General features: G+C 56.2%; 1 protein-coding gene across 2 annotated transcripts in view; it reads right to left on the reverse strand.

The window, feature by feature from the left end:
* MGLL (monoglyceride lipase) overlaps positions 1-16,643 on the reverse strand; it is a 104,331-nt gene that overhangs the window by 67,062 nt on the left and 20,626 nt on the right. For both annotated transcript variants that reach the window (XM_060160995.1, XM_060160994.1), the window contains exon 3: positions 1,577-1,683. In XM_060160995.1, coding sequence (XP_060016978.1) covers positions 1,577-1,683 — 107 coding nt within the window. The remainder of the gene's footprint in view (positions 1-1,576; positions 1,684-16,643) is intronic.

The following is a 16,643-nucleotide window of genomic DNA, read 5'->3' on the forward strand; positions in this document are numbered from 1 at the left end:
CCAGAGAGATTTCCCATGAGTCACTGGAAGAAACTGATCAATCAAGGAACTTAAAACAGGTGAACACAAACAACCAGCTTTGAGCTATATTCAGACTGTCACAGAGAGCCAGGCCTCAGATCTGGATGGTAATTTGGAAACACCAAAAGGCAGGCTGTTTCTTTTCTCTCTTTAGTCTAAAAAAGAAGGCTTTTCATATTGTTTTTCAAACTTCTACGGCCAGAAAACATAAATAAGGCACGACAGTTACTCCCCCCCACAGATTTGGCCAAAGGCAGCTGATAAGAGGGTAGTTGACCTCAAGATTAAAAGCAGGTAACTTAAAATTCCGTTGGAGGTGTTTCGTGTTTGCATAGTACAAACATTCTTTTCTTTCAGAATGCCCCCATGTTGTTCAGCTCACTTCACCAAACGTTAACAGAGACAAATGCGATAGGAAAAAAGTCATTCCTATCATGGGCCTTACAGTGTAGAAGGTGTCAAAGTAAATAATGACAGTCCCACAGTGAAAATCAGGATAATCCTCGAATATTCTCTCTCAAACAGTCTCACAAATATCACTGGGACTGTTTGCAAAGCACTACAGAACATTATGACCATAGTAAGAAAGAATTTAGCCAATATTCTCAGTTATGAGGACTCTTGCACAAATCTGGCTGAAAAAGGGCTCTTGGTAGACCAAACTGCAGTTCCTTACATATAAAACGCCCCAGGCAAGCTTTCCCTCCTGTCGCAAGGACTCCCAGGCCTGTCACTTCGCCCCTGCCCCTCTTTTCACTTAATTATTTCCCTATCAGATAAAACGGAAGCAACGTTTCTGGATCTGGGCCAGGATGATAGTTTTCTACATTGAAGCGGTGAGAAATCACCATGGTCCATCACAAGGAACTCTTCACTCTTCAGACTGTTAGACAAAGAAAGATCTCGACTGGGAGCCTTCCCAGCCACAGAGAAGGTCACCCAAACGATTAAGGAACTACATACTGATTCAGGCAACAAATTCTGATGGTTACTATGGATTTTGTTACGGATGAAGAATCAAAGACTTGGCCTGGGGACGTGTGTGTACATGTGTGCGTGCACCTGTATGTGCTTGTGAATGTGCCCGTGTTCGGGGTTTTCTCATGACCACACGGCCCTTGAGACCCTTACTGTTCTCGTCTGAATGCTTTGGAAGCATCCTGAGGCCGCGCTGGGCTGTGTACGGCACTCGCGCTGAGAGCATGGCATTGTCTGAAGTCCTGTGGGGGAAACCAGGGCCCGTTCTGTGCAGAGAGCGCTTTATAAACGTGAGAGAGGGTGACTTGGCCTGCGGCAAGTTCTTACACAAACACATCCCGACTTTGGGGCTTTTCAGTGGAGGTTTCTAATCAGCCTGCATTCAATCCCACACTCAACAGAAACTGCTGGTCAGACACATTTTTTGTTTACATAACTGCACATTTTTTACTTACAAACATCCCGTGGAGAACGTCTTTTCCCAGTTTCAGTGCATGAATCAGAAGTGGAAAACTGAGGAGGAGGGAGGACTGGAAGGGGGCGCCCCGGAGCGGGGGCTCAGCCCCGGGCTACTCACCATGGTCGTGGGCGAACACCAGCAGCTCTAGCCCCACCAGCATCCGAGCCAGCTCGTCGTAGCGACCACAGTGCTCCCCCGCTCCGTGGGACACAAAGACCAAGGCCCTGCAGGGATGAGAGACGGCTGTTAGGAAGGTGCAGGCCATGGAGGCCGTGTCCAGGGCGGGGCAGGGCTCCGGCAACATCAGCGGAGAGTCAAACACTAAATCACGGGTCTAAGTGAGAGGGCACTCTGTTAAAACATGGGCTTCAGGGTCACCCAGAACGGAGCCAGTTCCTATAGCACAGTCACCACAACAGTGTCTCCAGCCGGGGGCTGAGGGAGTCCCGGGAGCTCACTTCTGCAGGTGCTGGCGTATGGCAGGTCCTCCATCGGCCCCACCCAAGGGGCCAGACCTGAGCCAATCAGGGCACCAGGGTCGCAGCCGCAGTCACTGGCTCAAGTGGCTCCAGCCAAGTGAATGGGTCCAGGAGGAGCCGACCCTAGAGGACAGGTCAACCCAAGAGAGGAGAGGCACGTAGGGGGAACCCAGTCCTAACGGTGTTGTCTGGGCCCTGAACCCAACCAGACCTGAAGCCAGCACACTCCCAGCCCTGCTCCTGGCTGTGCCATGCAGGCACTGGGTCTTCTGTCACTTGTGCCGACAGACAGCTCCTCCCACTGTCGTGCGGATAACCCCATTCGCAGGTGCTTGCCCTCAGCTGCTGGAGTTTGTGCTCCGTGTGCACCTTTTCTCCCCTTCCCCCCTTTGCCCACCTGGCTCCCTCGTCCCTCCCTTCCAGGCCCCGCTCAGGGCCCCTCCTCTGAGGGAGATCCCACAGCTTCCTCTGGGCTCCACGCCCTCTCCCCAGCAGGGGCCGCGCGGCTCGCTGCCCTCCGCGGGCTGCAGCCCCTTGAGGACGCGCTGGCCCCTCCCTCTCGCCGCCTCTCTGTGGTGCTACAGCTGGCACTCTGCAAACGCGGTTGGAAGGCAGGCAGGAAGGCAGGAAGGCAGAGGCTGTGACGTTCTGAAATAAACACGGTATCTCGCACCCAAGATCCGTGCGGTGGAAGCCTCAGGCCTGGAAGCAGAGCCTGGCTGGGCGCCCAGTCCCCCAGCCGCCGAAAGCCTTCCATGTGGTGAGCCCACCTGCGGACACAGACAGCAGCCCCCATCACACCGCGGCTCACCCCAGAGTGACCCAGCAGTGGAGGGTTACAGGAGGGCACTCAGATTCTTGAATATACAACTGCCCAGTCTAGTACTCAGCATGCAGCCCAGGGAGGCTAGAGTCCCCTTCAGGCGAGGGAGGAACTCCTGTGAGCCACGCCCATAAAGACGAGGGCGGAGGGAGAGGGGGCAGGAGGGGGAGGACAGCAGCTGCCCTTTCACGGAGCATTCACCATGTGACAGTTCCTCCGCTAAGTCCACATACAGGTTTCTAACCCTCATAATCATCCTACCCTTACCTTCTTTACAGCTGAGAGTGAAAACCAGAGAGGTCACACAAGTGGGTAAAATGTAGAGCAGAGCATGTCACCACCCGGCTTCCAGGTCTCCAGCGGGCAACCAGCAGGCCCAGAGTACAGGTCGCCCTGTCCCTTCCTGTCTCACCACTCCTCGGCCCCTTCCCGCTCACCGCCCGTCCTCGCGAGGAGCTTCCGGCCATTCTTCAGCAGCACCAGCTCCTCCCACCTCAGGGTCTTTGGCGCGTCTCCCCGGAGCATCCTCCCCCAGACCTCCCATGGCTGCCCCTCGTGCCTGGGACTCATGGAAGACGTCTCCTGGAGCGGCCTCTTCCCTCTGACCTTTCTGACCTACACTGGGCCCTCACTGCACCTCACACTTTGCCCTTGTTTGCACTGGGCCCACACTGCACGTCACAGCTTGCCCTTGTTTGCACTGGGCCCTCACTGCACGTCACAGCTTGCCCTTGTTTGCACTGGGCCCTCACTGCACGTCACAGCTTGCCCTTGTTTGCACTGGGCCCACACTGCACGTCACAGCTTGCCACCGCTGTGCTATTCACTTGCTCACTCGGTTCCTGGCTCTCTCCTCCACTTCGAGGTCAGCTCAAGAGGCCAGAGCCTTGTCCACCTTGCTGCCCCAGCCTAGCGGCACTGGCACATACGTGGTGAGCGAGCAGACTCCTGGGTTCCCTCTGCAGCTCCCCTCTGCACCCCGCATTTTATTCTCTGAGCAGCACACAAAGCCCCAGCACTAACCTCAGTTTCCTTCTGCATCTGTCCTCCCTGCCCTTTTCCTAAAATACAGCAGACATCTCACACCCTCTTCACTGCTCCACGGAACGTCCAGCCACCTCTGCTTGATCAGACGTCAATCTGGGCAGATTACACCTGCCCACCTGACACTTCCGGGGTCGGCTGATGGGATGTCCCTCAGCTACCTAGAGTATGGCTGGAACCTCTAAAGAGCCATCATCTGCCGTCGGCACGAGGGGCTGTGCTCCCAGAAGGGGCAGCTCAAGCACTTTAACATCCTTGGGGAACGTGGCAGCCGCTGGGTTAATTCAGCCCACAGCTGACGCGGACAGACAAGCCGGGTCACGTGACAGCCAGCCTCTCCCTGCGGCCAGGATCCACTGGGTGGAGGAGGACTTCAGGGTCTCAGTTTGCATCCACAGGAGTGGCACACGGCATCACTGCCACCATGCCTGGAACTGTCTGTTAACAGAACCCAGCCTGGACACAACGTGTGGGAGAACGGGTGCTCTTACTGTACAGGAACAACTTCTCCCCCAGCGGTTCTCAACTTGGGCCACACCTGAAATCACCTGCAGAGCTTTCCAAAGTGCCAAGGCTGTGTCCCACCCCCGGAAGCTGCTCTGGTTAACTGGTCTGGGTGGGAGAGTGCCCCAGAGGTTCCGCTGTGTGGCCGAGGCAGAGAAGCACCTCTCACCACGTGCAGTGCGGCCAACGATGCTGCTCAGACGCCACGTGGGATCCCCAGTGGCGAGAAAGCAGCCCTTCTGGCATGGAGACTATTGGGGCCACTTATCTCCCGGAGGGACATGCTGGGTAAACCACAGGCTTATCTGGATCGCTGTAGAGGCTTCTGAGGCATGCTGCCGCCACACACACACACACACACACACGCACGCACGCACACACAGATGGGCAGCACCTGCACGCTCGCCTCCCCCAGACCCAGGCCAGGCTTCTCCACAGACACGCCCTCCGGCACTGGCCTCGACTGGTCCTAAGCTGCTGCTGCCATTGAGTGGGTTCCCCTTAGTTGCTAGTTTCAGCTCTCACCTGGACCCCAATTCTGAAACATCAGTCTGCCCTCCTGCTCCCCACACTTCCCTGCTCCCTGGACCTGAGCCTTTATTTTGTAGAATGCGTCTAGCAAAGTGAAGATCCAGTCACATGAGACTTCTCGCTGCGTCAGAGAGAAGCTACAGGCCCCGTGGTCACGCCCTCATCTCCCTTCTCCCCTCGGCCGAGGGCTACCCTTCTTCCTAGCGCTCAGATAAGCAGATCGGGGTGCACTGCTAAATGTTTAATAACCGTAGGGAGTGGTCCTCATTTGTAGGGTTTGCCAGTTTCCACGGTGTAAATGCTCTCACCACAGCGGATTTCAAGTTATTAACGTGACACCACTGGACACGGTGCTGGGGAGAGGTGTACACAGTCGACTCCCAAGAGCCAGGCAGGTGGGCGCCGGCACGGAACCCCTGCGCCAACCGAGGCCTCTCTGGGGACCCCTCTTTTCTGACTGTGCTTGGACTGTCGCTTGGGTCTCAGGCCTTTTCTGACCACCTCAGGTGAAGGGTCCCTTCAGCACGCGACACCATCTGAATCACTGGTCCACGGCCACGTTTTGCTTTGCCTCCCCGACCCCTGGCCGGCAAGTACTCTCCAGAGCAGAGGTCTCACTGATCTCATTTATGCCCAAGTTCTCAGCTGAGGAACATGCCGGCACACACAGGAGCTTAGGAAGGATGTGCTGACACGCTGCAAGACCCCTGGAGCCTGGATCCCTCTGCCCACCGCATCCCACAGGCTCAGACCTCATGCCCGGGGTGTCCCTCTGCCTCGCCCCACCCACCCGTCAGGAGACCTTCCTGCCTCCCCCACCCCCAGGCTGTAGGTGGAGCCCCTGCTCACTGTCCCGTCCTGCGATCTAAACCTGAGGCCGGGCCCCAGCCCCTCCCAGGTCCCCACCTCGCTGCCACGGGAACATCCAGCCATTTCCCGAGCTGCGTGTTTACGCTGTGTCTCTGGGGAAAAGGGAACCCCCCAGCACATTCACCACTGCATGCTGGCCGTCACTTGGCATTGCTCCTTTGGGGTTTCACGAGACCCCGTGATTACATTTCAGCTCTGGGAAACAGCACTGTGGAACCAGCATGCCAAGTAAATAAACACCAGCCTCACTCAAGGCTGTGAACAGGGAGCAACGTCTGAAGCCAGGACAACTTGGTTTGATTCCCGGCATTGCCGCTCGTGACCCCGGGCAAGGCCCCTAGCCACTCACAGGATGGCAGCAACGGCAGTCCTTTGACTGAGATCACCCAGAAATACTGACTCAAGGCTTAACCACGTGCCAGGCCCCAGGGACACGAGACGGACGAACAGCACTGCCCCTGCCCGCACACAGCTGACAGTCCAGTGGGAAAGACAGGCCTCAGCAGAGAACACAGGTGTCAGCGTGTGCTGTGAGAAGCACCGTGAACACACAGGGGGGCTGCAGGGAGCCTGATCCGCCCTGGAGGGAGCGGCCGGGAAGGCAGGCCGAGAAAGAGACAGGCGTGGTGGGAATGAGAGCTGTCCTTTGCAGGGTCCTGCCCACCCCAGGCCCAGAGAGAAGGCCTCCCATGTGGACGTTGCTGCGAAGAGCCGGGGGTTCTGCATGCAGAGGGTGGGACCGAGCAGGGCAGTGACCCGATCTGACTTCCTGAAGCCCCCGGAGCTGCTGTGGACAACAGAGCAGGGAGGCAGGGGACGACGTCTGCCGAGGAACCCGCGTGGCCAGGCCCCCAGCAGGTGCCAGGGAAGGCGATCCCCTCCCTCCTTCCTCCCCTCGTGTTTGCATCCCCGACAAAGGACGGCAGCGGAACATCGGCGAGGCCATTTATGCAGACAAGGCCACACCCGCAGCGGCGGGAACGAGGCTCCAGAAGACGCTGGCGAGGACCTTCTTCCTGGAACTTCTTCCCGGCTGCGGCCAGTCGGGAGCCAGTCGCTCCCATTCCGGGAGAGGGCGACTGTCGGCCCGGCCCCGGGAGCAGATGGCCTGCCTGGCATCCAGCCTGGGAGGCGGGGCAGCTCCCAGTAAAGCACGTGCCGCCCCTGAGATGAGCACGCTGCGGAGCTCCTCGGCATTTACAAGCCAGGGCCGCTCTACCTGTGCCTGGGTTTGACAAAGCGGAACTCGCCCTCCATCAAATAACCGATTCTCTTTATTCCTCTGCTTGTTCATTGTTTAAGTGACTGACCTCTCTGGGGCTCAGTTTTCTCAGCTGTAAAAGGGGGACAATCCTAAAACCACTGACCACAGAGGAATCGCAAGGTAAACAAGAAAACAGGTGTGGAAGGCTCTGGGTCCTGCCTGGCACTGTCCTCGGTGAGGATGTTTCTCCGACGGCACAGGGGGTCCTACTTGCAGCCTGGAGGCCGGTTCACGCTGCAGCCCCTGTGAGCTGGCTCCTGCACCTCTGTGGGCCTCGGTTTCTCCACCTGTGAAACGGGGGCACTGGCGCCTCCTCGATGGGGTTGGAGATGAGATGAGAGAAGGTATGTGAAAATACGCTGAGGGGCTCTGCAGCCCCTGTCATGGGCTCTGCCTCACTCACCCGCTGGACAGCGAGCCCATTCATGGACCCACACTGTGCAGAGGCCCCTGGAAGGGTGGGCGGGAAACGGGCCAGCAGCCTCACGTGCTTCGAAGACAGAGACCGGTGCTGGGATGCAAAGGACTCATCCCCACCTATTTCCTGCAGGACTTCGGCCTCGGCTGAGACCCGCTCCCACCTCCGTCTGCACACCTGCAGGGTGGGCACAGGGCCGTCGGGAGAACGAAGGGGACCAACGTAAAACACTCGGCCTGGCCTGGCTGAAGGAGAAAACGTCAGCCTCCTTCCTGCTCACCCTTCTCCCAGACATGCTGACTCATCAGAGGAAGAACTGACTGCCCAGCTGAAGAGATGTTCTGCTCGTTTTATTATTTTATTTTATTAGGGGGAAAAAAAAACAAAAGCAAGGATTTCTTGGAGGAGATTTTTGGTCGGAGGGACACAGTAGATGTTTGCACCAGCAGGCAGCAGCTCAGGTGGGGTCACCTGACCCAGGAAGCGGCAGGCTTTGTGGGCACCAGCCCGCTGACCCTCATAACGTCCCCAGTGCAGGGGGTGCGAGGGGCTCCTCCTGCCTCTTCAGGGGCTGCACTTGCTTATTTCCAAGGCGTCCCGCTCAGAAAACTAGATGGACACAGCAGTACCCACATCCACCACGCTCGTTACTGCCAAGGTTTATGACGTAAAAAAATTCCCCTGGGGCTTCCCTGGTGGCGCAGTGGTTGAGAGTCCGCCTGCCAATGCAGGGGACACGGGTTCGAGCCCTGGTCCGGGAGGATCCCACATGCCGCGGAGCAACTGAGCCTGTGTGCCACAACTACTGAAGCCCGTGTGCCTAGAGCCCGTGCTCCACAACAAGAGAAGCCACCCCAATGAGAAACCAGTGCTCTGCAGTGAAGAGTAGCCCCCGCTCACCGCAACTCGACCAGAGAAAGCCCGCGCGAAGCAACGAAGACCCAACGCAGCCTTAAAAAATACAAACAAACAAAAAAACCCAGCGCATGTGTCACCAGGCCTGCGGGTGGGACTGTGAGGCTGGCTTGGACCCCTTCCCCATAACGAGAGCGGGAGCACGCCGGGCTCTGCAGAGTCCAAACCCAGCTGCCGGAGGACTTGGTTCCTCCTCCCTGGCAGGGCTCCCACAGCGTGAACAGTGTGCAGCGGGGACAGAAATAGAACAGAGCCAGTGAAGGGGGTCTAAAACTTCACAGAGGGAACTAGAAATAGACCTCTCGTTTGTAAAACAGATCGATAATGCCTATCTCCCGGGCCTTGTGAGGAATGATTGAGAGAATTTATGGAAAATAACCCAGCAGGACGCGGGGGGCAGTCAAGCGTTATGTAACAGCCAGTGCTGACAGCTGGTATTTACTTTGACCAGATACTGGTCTAAGTGTGCTGGGTGCTAGCTCACTCAGGGCTCACAACAACCCAGAGGTGGGCACCACTAGACTCCCCATTTTACAGATGAGAAAAGTGGGGCCCCGAGAGGCTAAGCAGCTCTCCTGGGGTCACAGAGCTGTAAGTTTTGAACCTGCACTGGGCCACTGTGGGACCACACGATAAGGGGAAGACACCACGTGGCCACGTCCAGATGTGCAGTCAGGTGGCGTCCCAAAGGCCCTCGCCCTGGGCAGTAGTGGGAGACTGCAGGACACCTAGGCAAGGTCTGCTCTGAGTCAATAACCCTGAGATGAGCGCAGCAGGCCCTTCGCTTCCTGACTCACTGGACTTACGAGCACGAAGCGGGGCTGAAGGCCATGAGTAACCCATGGTGCTGCCTTCCCAGAGCCTCCAGAGTGGACGCCTGGGCTGCCCGCCTGCTGCCCGTGTGACTCCTCCTCCCGCCTGGCTGGGCCCCCACTCCCCACCCCCTTCCCTCCTGCTCTGATGTGACCCTGGTCCTCCAGGCCGCCCGCTCCTGCCTTCCCCGCTGGAGAGCGTGGCCAGGTCCCCAGAGTGCACGTGTAAGGCGTGGCCGGCGAGTCCCTGTGAGGCCCTCTTCCGCTTCCTTTCGATGACGCGCATGCCCCCCACCCAATACCAAGACGCTCCCAGAAACAGAAGACGAGCCGAGCGGACAGCACCGAGCTTCCCCACATCCCCGCGCTCTGAGCTGTGCCCTTCACCACGGGCTTGTTTCCGGGTCGCCCGCAAGGCCAGATCTAGAGAGCTGAGGGCTCACCCTGCGCACCCACACGCCCTGCAGACAGAGCCGCCCGCCCCTCTTCCCCTCTGGTCTGCGTGCCCTCCTGGTTCAAAGCACCCTGCAGCCTCCAGGGTGACCACTGCCCAGCCAGAGCTAATGTCCACGCCCTGGTTACTCCACACAGTGGTGGCTGGTTATGTCTGTCTCTAGGCTGGAGATGTCTTCTGCATCTCTTAGCTGTCCCAAGACACAGAAGCAGAGAAATTCTTATCTGCTGAGTGAGGTCGAGTCATCCTGCTGAATGAGCTCCCTGCTTACTGCGCCCCCAGGACACCATGCGGCCCACTCACCCCAGCACTGAACTCCTGAGGCCAGGAGTTTTTCCCTCACTTTCACGGAAATTCTTCACGCTGCAACTGGTTCCACCTGCTGATGCTCCGTCCTCGTGGGAAGGAGGGGCCAGGGCCCCTGTCCTTTCGAGTGCATTGTGCCTGGGGCCGCTCAGGGGGCCAAGTCCACACATCTCTCTCTATGGAGACCGACGGCTACGGACCTGGCTTTAAGAAACTCATGCTAAATGAATCCATTCACTTTATCTTTATCTCACAGACCAGTAACATTGCAGAAAAACATGGCTGTGGTCCACAAACGTCCTTCTGTAAGACCTGACGGGAAGGCCGCAGAGAAAACCTAGAGTCACCAAAAAGGGGTGAGCTTTAAAAATCAGCTCTCCCTGAGTTCGGACCCCACCTCCGCCATCTGAGAAAGTCACTCGGGTAGGTACCCGTAAAAAGGGAAACGCAATCCCTGCCTCGCAGAGGTGTAAATGACGACGCCCTCAAGGTGCCTGCCCAGCACGTGGCACTCGGCTTCCTCTCCCTGTTCAGCCCACGGTGGCGCTGCGTGAGCCGGGCCACCTGGGAACACACCAGGGTGCTTGCACGTGCAGCTCCTGCTCCACACAGCCATTCGGTTACCAGGCAGGTCACCTCCTGGTCTTCCACTCTGGGTATTCTACACATAAGCAGCCCCACCTGTGCCCAAAATGGACCTAAAGCCAACAGGAGGTCACGACTCGAGCCACTTGGACACAGGAGCAGTGCTGGACTGTCAGCCCACCCAAGGCTGCAGGACCTCTCCACGCCCCATGGCTGCCAGCCAGCCAGAAGTCTTCCCGGCTCCAACACGCTAACAAGAGTGGCTCCCACCAAAGAAATAAAGCAGCCGAGTGGAAGCAGGCATGCAGCAGGACGACAGCCGCCCGGGGCCTCGGCTGGCTCAGCAGCTCTCACTGCAACCCACGCATGTCCACGGGAAGAAGGGCCTGCTTTGGCAGACTTGCACAACGGGGTGGTTTCAAAAACCCCACTTAGCCTAAATCCCCATATGCCAACGTTACTAAAACATTAAAAAACAGGTAATGTGTGTGTGTACGTTATAACATAGTTTGATTTTACAAATGATAAGAAGGGCTATTTTGAGTGCCTGTGTGCCAGGGGCTGGGCTCTGCACTCTGTGTGCACAACCGCATCCCCCAGGCTGGCCAAGCTCTGGATCTCCTGGAGCCTTCTCAGATTTCAGTTTATTCCCTCTCCGTAAGTGCCCATTCTTATTTTACAGAATGTTTTATAGCCAAGTCTTCCTGGATCCTGTTGGAAGTTATTGGAAAGTTTCTAAATTTCTTGTAGCAAAGCTACCTGATAATACGTTTCCTTGAGTGCTCAGAAGGATGCCCTTCTGTGGAGTTGTAAAGTCTGGATTTCTGGTGATTTTCATCTTTTGCTCATCCTTTTTGAAAAAGGTCAAGATGTGCCCAGTATCAAGAACTGAGGGGCAATTGTGACGGTCCTGCCAAAACCTTTTAGTCCAGCTGAAGCAAAAGGTGCGGAACTACCCCTAGGGAGCCACCGAGGCTCACAGGAGGAGGAGTAACTAATGCTCCTGGTGAATTTATGAAGGGACAAAGGCCACCAAATCTCCACAAGTATAATATGAAAAAACGCACACCCACACCCCCCCCCACACACACATAATTTATGTAAGTTTGAAAAAGGAATATGGGTCATTTTGAAAAATGGAAAAATACAGACACGCATAAAGAAAAATCAAATCCATCCATAATCCCACCACCCAGTGACACTGTCAGGAACATTACATTTCCTTCCAGGTTCTCCCTCTCCACAGACACTAAATTTTGTTTTTCATTATTTGTAAGTTAATTATAAATTTATAATTACAACTTACAGCTGTAATTATGGTTTATAATTGTAATCACACTTATGTTCCATTTTGGACCCCTCTTTTGATTCCTCAACGTCTTTCCATGAAGTTTCCTGCAGGAAGTGCAGCACCACCTACTTCCAGAGCTGCTGTGAGTGAACGGACGGAACACCTGAGAAGGCCCCCCGCCACTGCGCCCGCACCTGGGAAGCACCCAGGAAACGGTCAGACGATAAACATCCCTCCTGCATCCAGAGCAGACATCACTAATCAACCACAGCTCCCTGTTCTGCTGAACCCAGGAGGCCTCTGAGCCTTTTCAGCTCCACACTCGGGACTCATACTGTGTTCCTACACTGGGTCCTGGTTTTGAAAAGGCTGGTTCTGAACAGCTTCAATTCCTAATTCCCCCAGGATGATGTCACCACCACTTGGAGCATCAAGGCTCTCGCATTCTGTGGACCTGCAGCTGGTCCTTCTGCATTCAGTGCGGCCTTCACGAATGAGTACCGTGAAACCACTGCACGTGGGTTCCAAAATCGGGGTCTGGCCTCCCAGCATCACGACAGTGACGGGGCTGGATTTAGTTTGAGACCAGAGCTCCTTGATTCCTGGGCCATCGAAGGAACACTGTCACACAACCCTCCAGACAGCAACACACGGAAGCCGATGGTGCCCCGGGAGGTGTCACAGGACGCCTGGAGCAGCCACTCTTCCAGCACTGACCCCACTCAGCAAAGGTTTCCCTGTGCAAGGATAATGAAATCCCAAAGCTGGCCTGCCCTGAAGTCAGTCAACTAGGAAATCACAGGCCACACCAAAGGTGTGTTTCCATACAAATGTGCAAAAGCAAATCCAGCATCAACCAGCTTGAAGCAGAGGGCGATGGACAGTCTGATGCATTTTTAATCCGTAACTTATCACACTGCTAACATCTCTCTTTGGGCACTTATCGCATCCCCCCCCCCCCGGGCCACCCGGATGCCGGGCTTACCTAGCCTGCTAATGTGATATCTCACCTACTCTGCAGAGCCCTTGGGCTCCTGCGACTGACAGGTGTGCCCGCAGTCAGGGCCAGCAGGGAGCAGCATGCGGTGCCGCCCCGTCACCGGGCACGGGGGGTCCGCCCCAGCCTGGCCCCCAGCCCCACTGTCCTCGTCTCTCTGCAGAGGACATTATCCCCAGACTGCTCACCACTCTGCTTCCAGCACACGCACTCCTGGGGCTCTGCCAGCTTCTCCTGGTTGGCTCCCCTCAGCCCTCCGCCCCGTGTGGCTGTCCCCGAGAAGACCTGGGCCTGGCAGAGCAAGGCTGAGGTTCCTCGCCAGCCCAAAGCCTTATGTCTGCAGGCAAAGCAAGGTGTCTCGAGGATGCACAGAACTACCACGTCTCCTACGTGATATGTCTCTTGACCTTTCAAGACTCGATCTAGTCTTGCTCTGCACACAGCCTTTTTCTGAGCTGGAAGCCCTCTGAAAGCAGAACCCTGGGGCAAAAAGACTGAGATCTGACACCATCCTTTTATTGTAATTGTCTCTAACTCCTTACTTACATACCTACGATTTTACGTATTCTGAATATCACTAATAGCCTAAAATATGCCAGCTTAGGAAAACAGCGTACAGTTGAAAACAAGACAAAATGGGATTTCCCTGGTGGCGCAGTGGTTAAGAATCCGCCTGCCAATGCAGGACACGTGGGTTCGAGCCCTGGTCTGGGAAGATCCCACATGCCGCGGAGCAACGAAGCCCGTGCACCACAGCTGCTGAGCCTGCGCTCTAGAGCCCACGAGCCACGACTACTGAGCCTGTGTGCCACAACTACTGAAGCCCGCGTGCCTAGAGCCCAGGCTCCGCAGCAAGAGAAGCCACCATGAGAAGCCCGCACACCACAACAGAGAGTAGCCCCTACTCGCCGCAACTAGAGAAAGCCAGTGCGCAGCAACGAAGACCCAATGCAGCCAAAAAATAAATAAATTTATAAAACAAAAACAAAAGAACACGCCCGGCACAGAGCAAGCCGCTCACTATGTTGATGGATTCCATCAGCTTTGAAGGAAAACTTGCTCATTCCAGCAGAGAGTACTTTGGGTTCAGGTGGGAAGTTCGATTTAGGTGAAAAGACAGGTGTGGACTCCTCGCCGGCCCCCTGAACCTCCGGTGCTCAAGGTGCATCCTGGGCGCGCGTCACAGGCAGCCGGCCTCCAGCTCAGCCTCTGCTTTGAGCCCCAGGCCTACCTCTGCGGCCGTGCCAGCCACCCCTGCAGCCTCTGGACACGGAGCTCCGGGCCTGACCCCCCGAGATGGGCCTCACCTCTCATGTGCGCTCTCTCCACCCCTTCTGCTACCACCCCCGGCCCCCGTTCCCCCAGATCGAGGATCACAACAGCCTCCAACTCCACACCCTGCCCCCAGCCCTCCCACTCCAATCTGTGCCAACACAAACCCCAGCTTTCTGGCGTGCTGACACCTGCGCCTTCGCTGGGCCCTCTCCTCTGCCAGGCCCCTGTCCGGGCTTCTGCACCTCTGCCTGTCCTAAGAGGCTCTGCTCCAGGCCCTCCCAGGGTGCCCCAGCCACGGGGGTCTGGGGAGGACATGGGTGGTCAGGGCCGCCGCAGGGAGCTGAGGCCACGGACGACGCAGCCCAGCCGGGGAGTGGCCAAGAGACACCATGGGCAGAGCAAGCGGGCGGTGGGAGGAGTCACAGGACCACAGGTAACAGGCTCAGGACAAGGGCTGGCAGAGTGCCCACGATGGAAGGGACAGGCAGGGCTGCCTCGGACGTCGTCAAACACACGGGGCAAACGGTCAGGGACCAGGGGCTCCGAAGCCAGAGGGAAGGAAATACGCCTGGGGCCGTCCACTTACCCAAAGCCATACCCTTCATCCCAGCAGACTCTTCCCAGGAGTCCTGTGACATAAGTAGCCAATTTTGCAAAGGAGAAAACGGAGACTCAAAGAGCTGAAGTTACGCACTAGCAATTAGAAGCATCAGAACTTGGGCTTCCCTGGTGGCGCAGTGGTTGAGAGTCCGCCTGCCAATGCAGGGGACACGGGTTCGAGCCCTGGTCTGGGAAGATCCCACATGACGCGGAGCAACTAGGCCCGTGAGCCACAACTACTGAGCCTGCGCGTCTGGAGCTTGTGCTCCGCAACAAGAGAGGCCACGACAGTGAGATGTCCGCGCACCGCGGGCCAATGAAGAGTGGCCCCCGCTCACTGCAACTAGAGAAAGCCCACGCACAGAAATGAAGACCCAACAGAGCCATAAATAAATAAATAAATAATTTTTTTCAAAAAAAAAAGAGAAGAGTCAGAAGTAGAATCTGGATCCACCTGACCTTGAACCTGTGCTCTGCCCATCCCACCAGGATCCCCGAGGGCCCCAGCTCATGGCTCCAGCCCTCACCAGCATGGACCTACCCGCCCCTTTTGGGGGGGTGGTGAGAAGATGAAAGAGATTATGCGTACGGACTGCATTTTGCCAACTGTATGTGACCAGCTACCAGCCTCAAGTCCTCTCTTAGGGTGAGACGGGCAAATGAAGGGGAGTGAAGGATGAGTGAAATCGTGACTCAGCCTCTTTACTCTTCCCTGTTTGGTGGCCGACAGCTCATCTCCTAGCTACATTACCAGCAGAGACAGTGAACTGGGCTTCTTGGAAGCCCCCAAACCCTTGGAGGGTGGGGCAACAAGGCGGGAGGGACTTGTGCCCTGAGTGGCCGTGTGGACCCCTGGACTGGTGATGGAGAGAGACATAGACCTCCATCTTACATGAGCACCATGTTTCTTTTTCACAACACTCAGGCTGAACCTTAACAAATGCAGACCCTCGTGTACGAGATTCCTTCACACATGCAGGTGCAAGCTGATGTGGGTTCACACCCAGGCTCTGCTGTTCCCTAACTGCAACGGTGGGCAACTTGCTGAATTCTCTGCTTCCTCCCGTGTGAAACGAGGATAACACAGGACCGGCAGTGCAGATGACACAGCACACACACTACAAAGCTGGCTACTGTCAGCGTAGTGGAGTGTTCTCCTGCCAACAGCCCCGTCAGTCAGCCTGTGCTGGAGGACGCAGGTTTTATGTGGGTCCCGTGGCGTCAGCTACTGTCTTCCTGCCCCAGTTGATATTACCGTCCTCACAACCATTTTAACGCAACATCCTAACAAGCACAGTGGTAAGAACTGCAGAGCAAAGTTCCAATGCTGCAAGGCTCCTCCAGCATGTTTCCCAGAGCATCTATTTCCTTAAAAAAAAAAAAAAAATCTATCTATCCATCCAGCTATATGCACATAGACACAGACATATTATTCCCTAGAGAAGACGAAGCCCCATGAAAGGGTCCATCCATCCATCCATCTATATGTAGATAGATACAGACATAGACATATTTTTCCCTGGAGAAGACAAAGACCCATGAAAGGGGATGGAAGGCTGCGATGACTCCACCTGTAACACCAGGTGGAGGAGCAACAGGACCACTGGGCACAGTCCAATGGCTGCCCGGCTCTCAGCCCCTCATTTCTTCAGTAACAGAGATTGACTGAGCGCTGGGTTTCTGGACCAGGCTCTGGCTTAGGCTCTGAGGACACATCTGAATTAGATAAAGTCCCTACCCTGGTGGAGACAGAATGATCAGCAAATAAACGTATGCCAGGTCACATTAAAGCACCATGGAGAGAACAGTCAGGGTTAGGGGCCAAGCGCCACTGTGCTCCACCCCTCAGAGTGCAGAATTGCTTCCTGCAGCACCAGACACTCTAGACACACCAGGTCCAAGACTGCGGTCAGACATTTTCCAAAGAAGATGCATGGATGGCCAACAGGCACATGAAAAGGTGCTCAACGTCACTAGTCATCAGGGAAATGCCAATCAGAACCACACTGAGCTACC

This window comes from Lagenorhynchus albirostris, chromosome 10 (genome assembly GCF_949774975.1).
Source record: "Lagenorhynchus albirostris chromosome 10, mLagAlb1.1, whole genome shotgun sequence".
Classification (NCBI taxonomy): Eukaryota; Metazoa; Chordata; class Mammalia; order Artiodactyla; family Delphinidae; genus Lagenorhynchus; species Lagenorhynchus albirostris.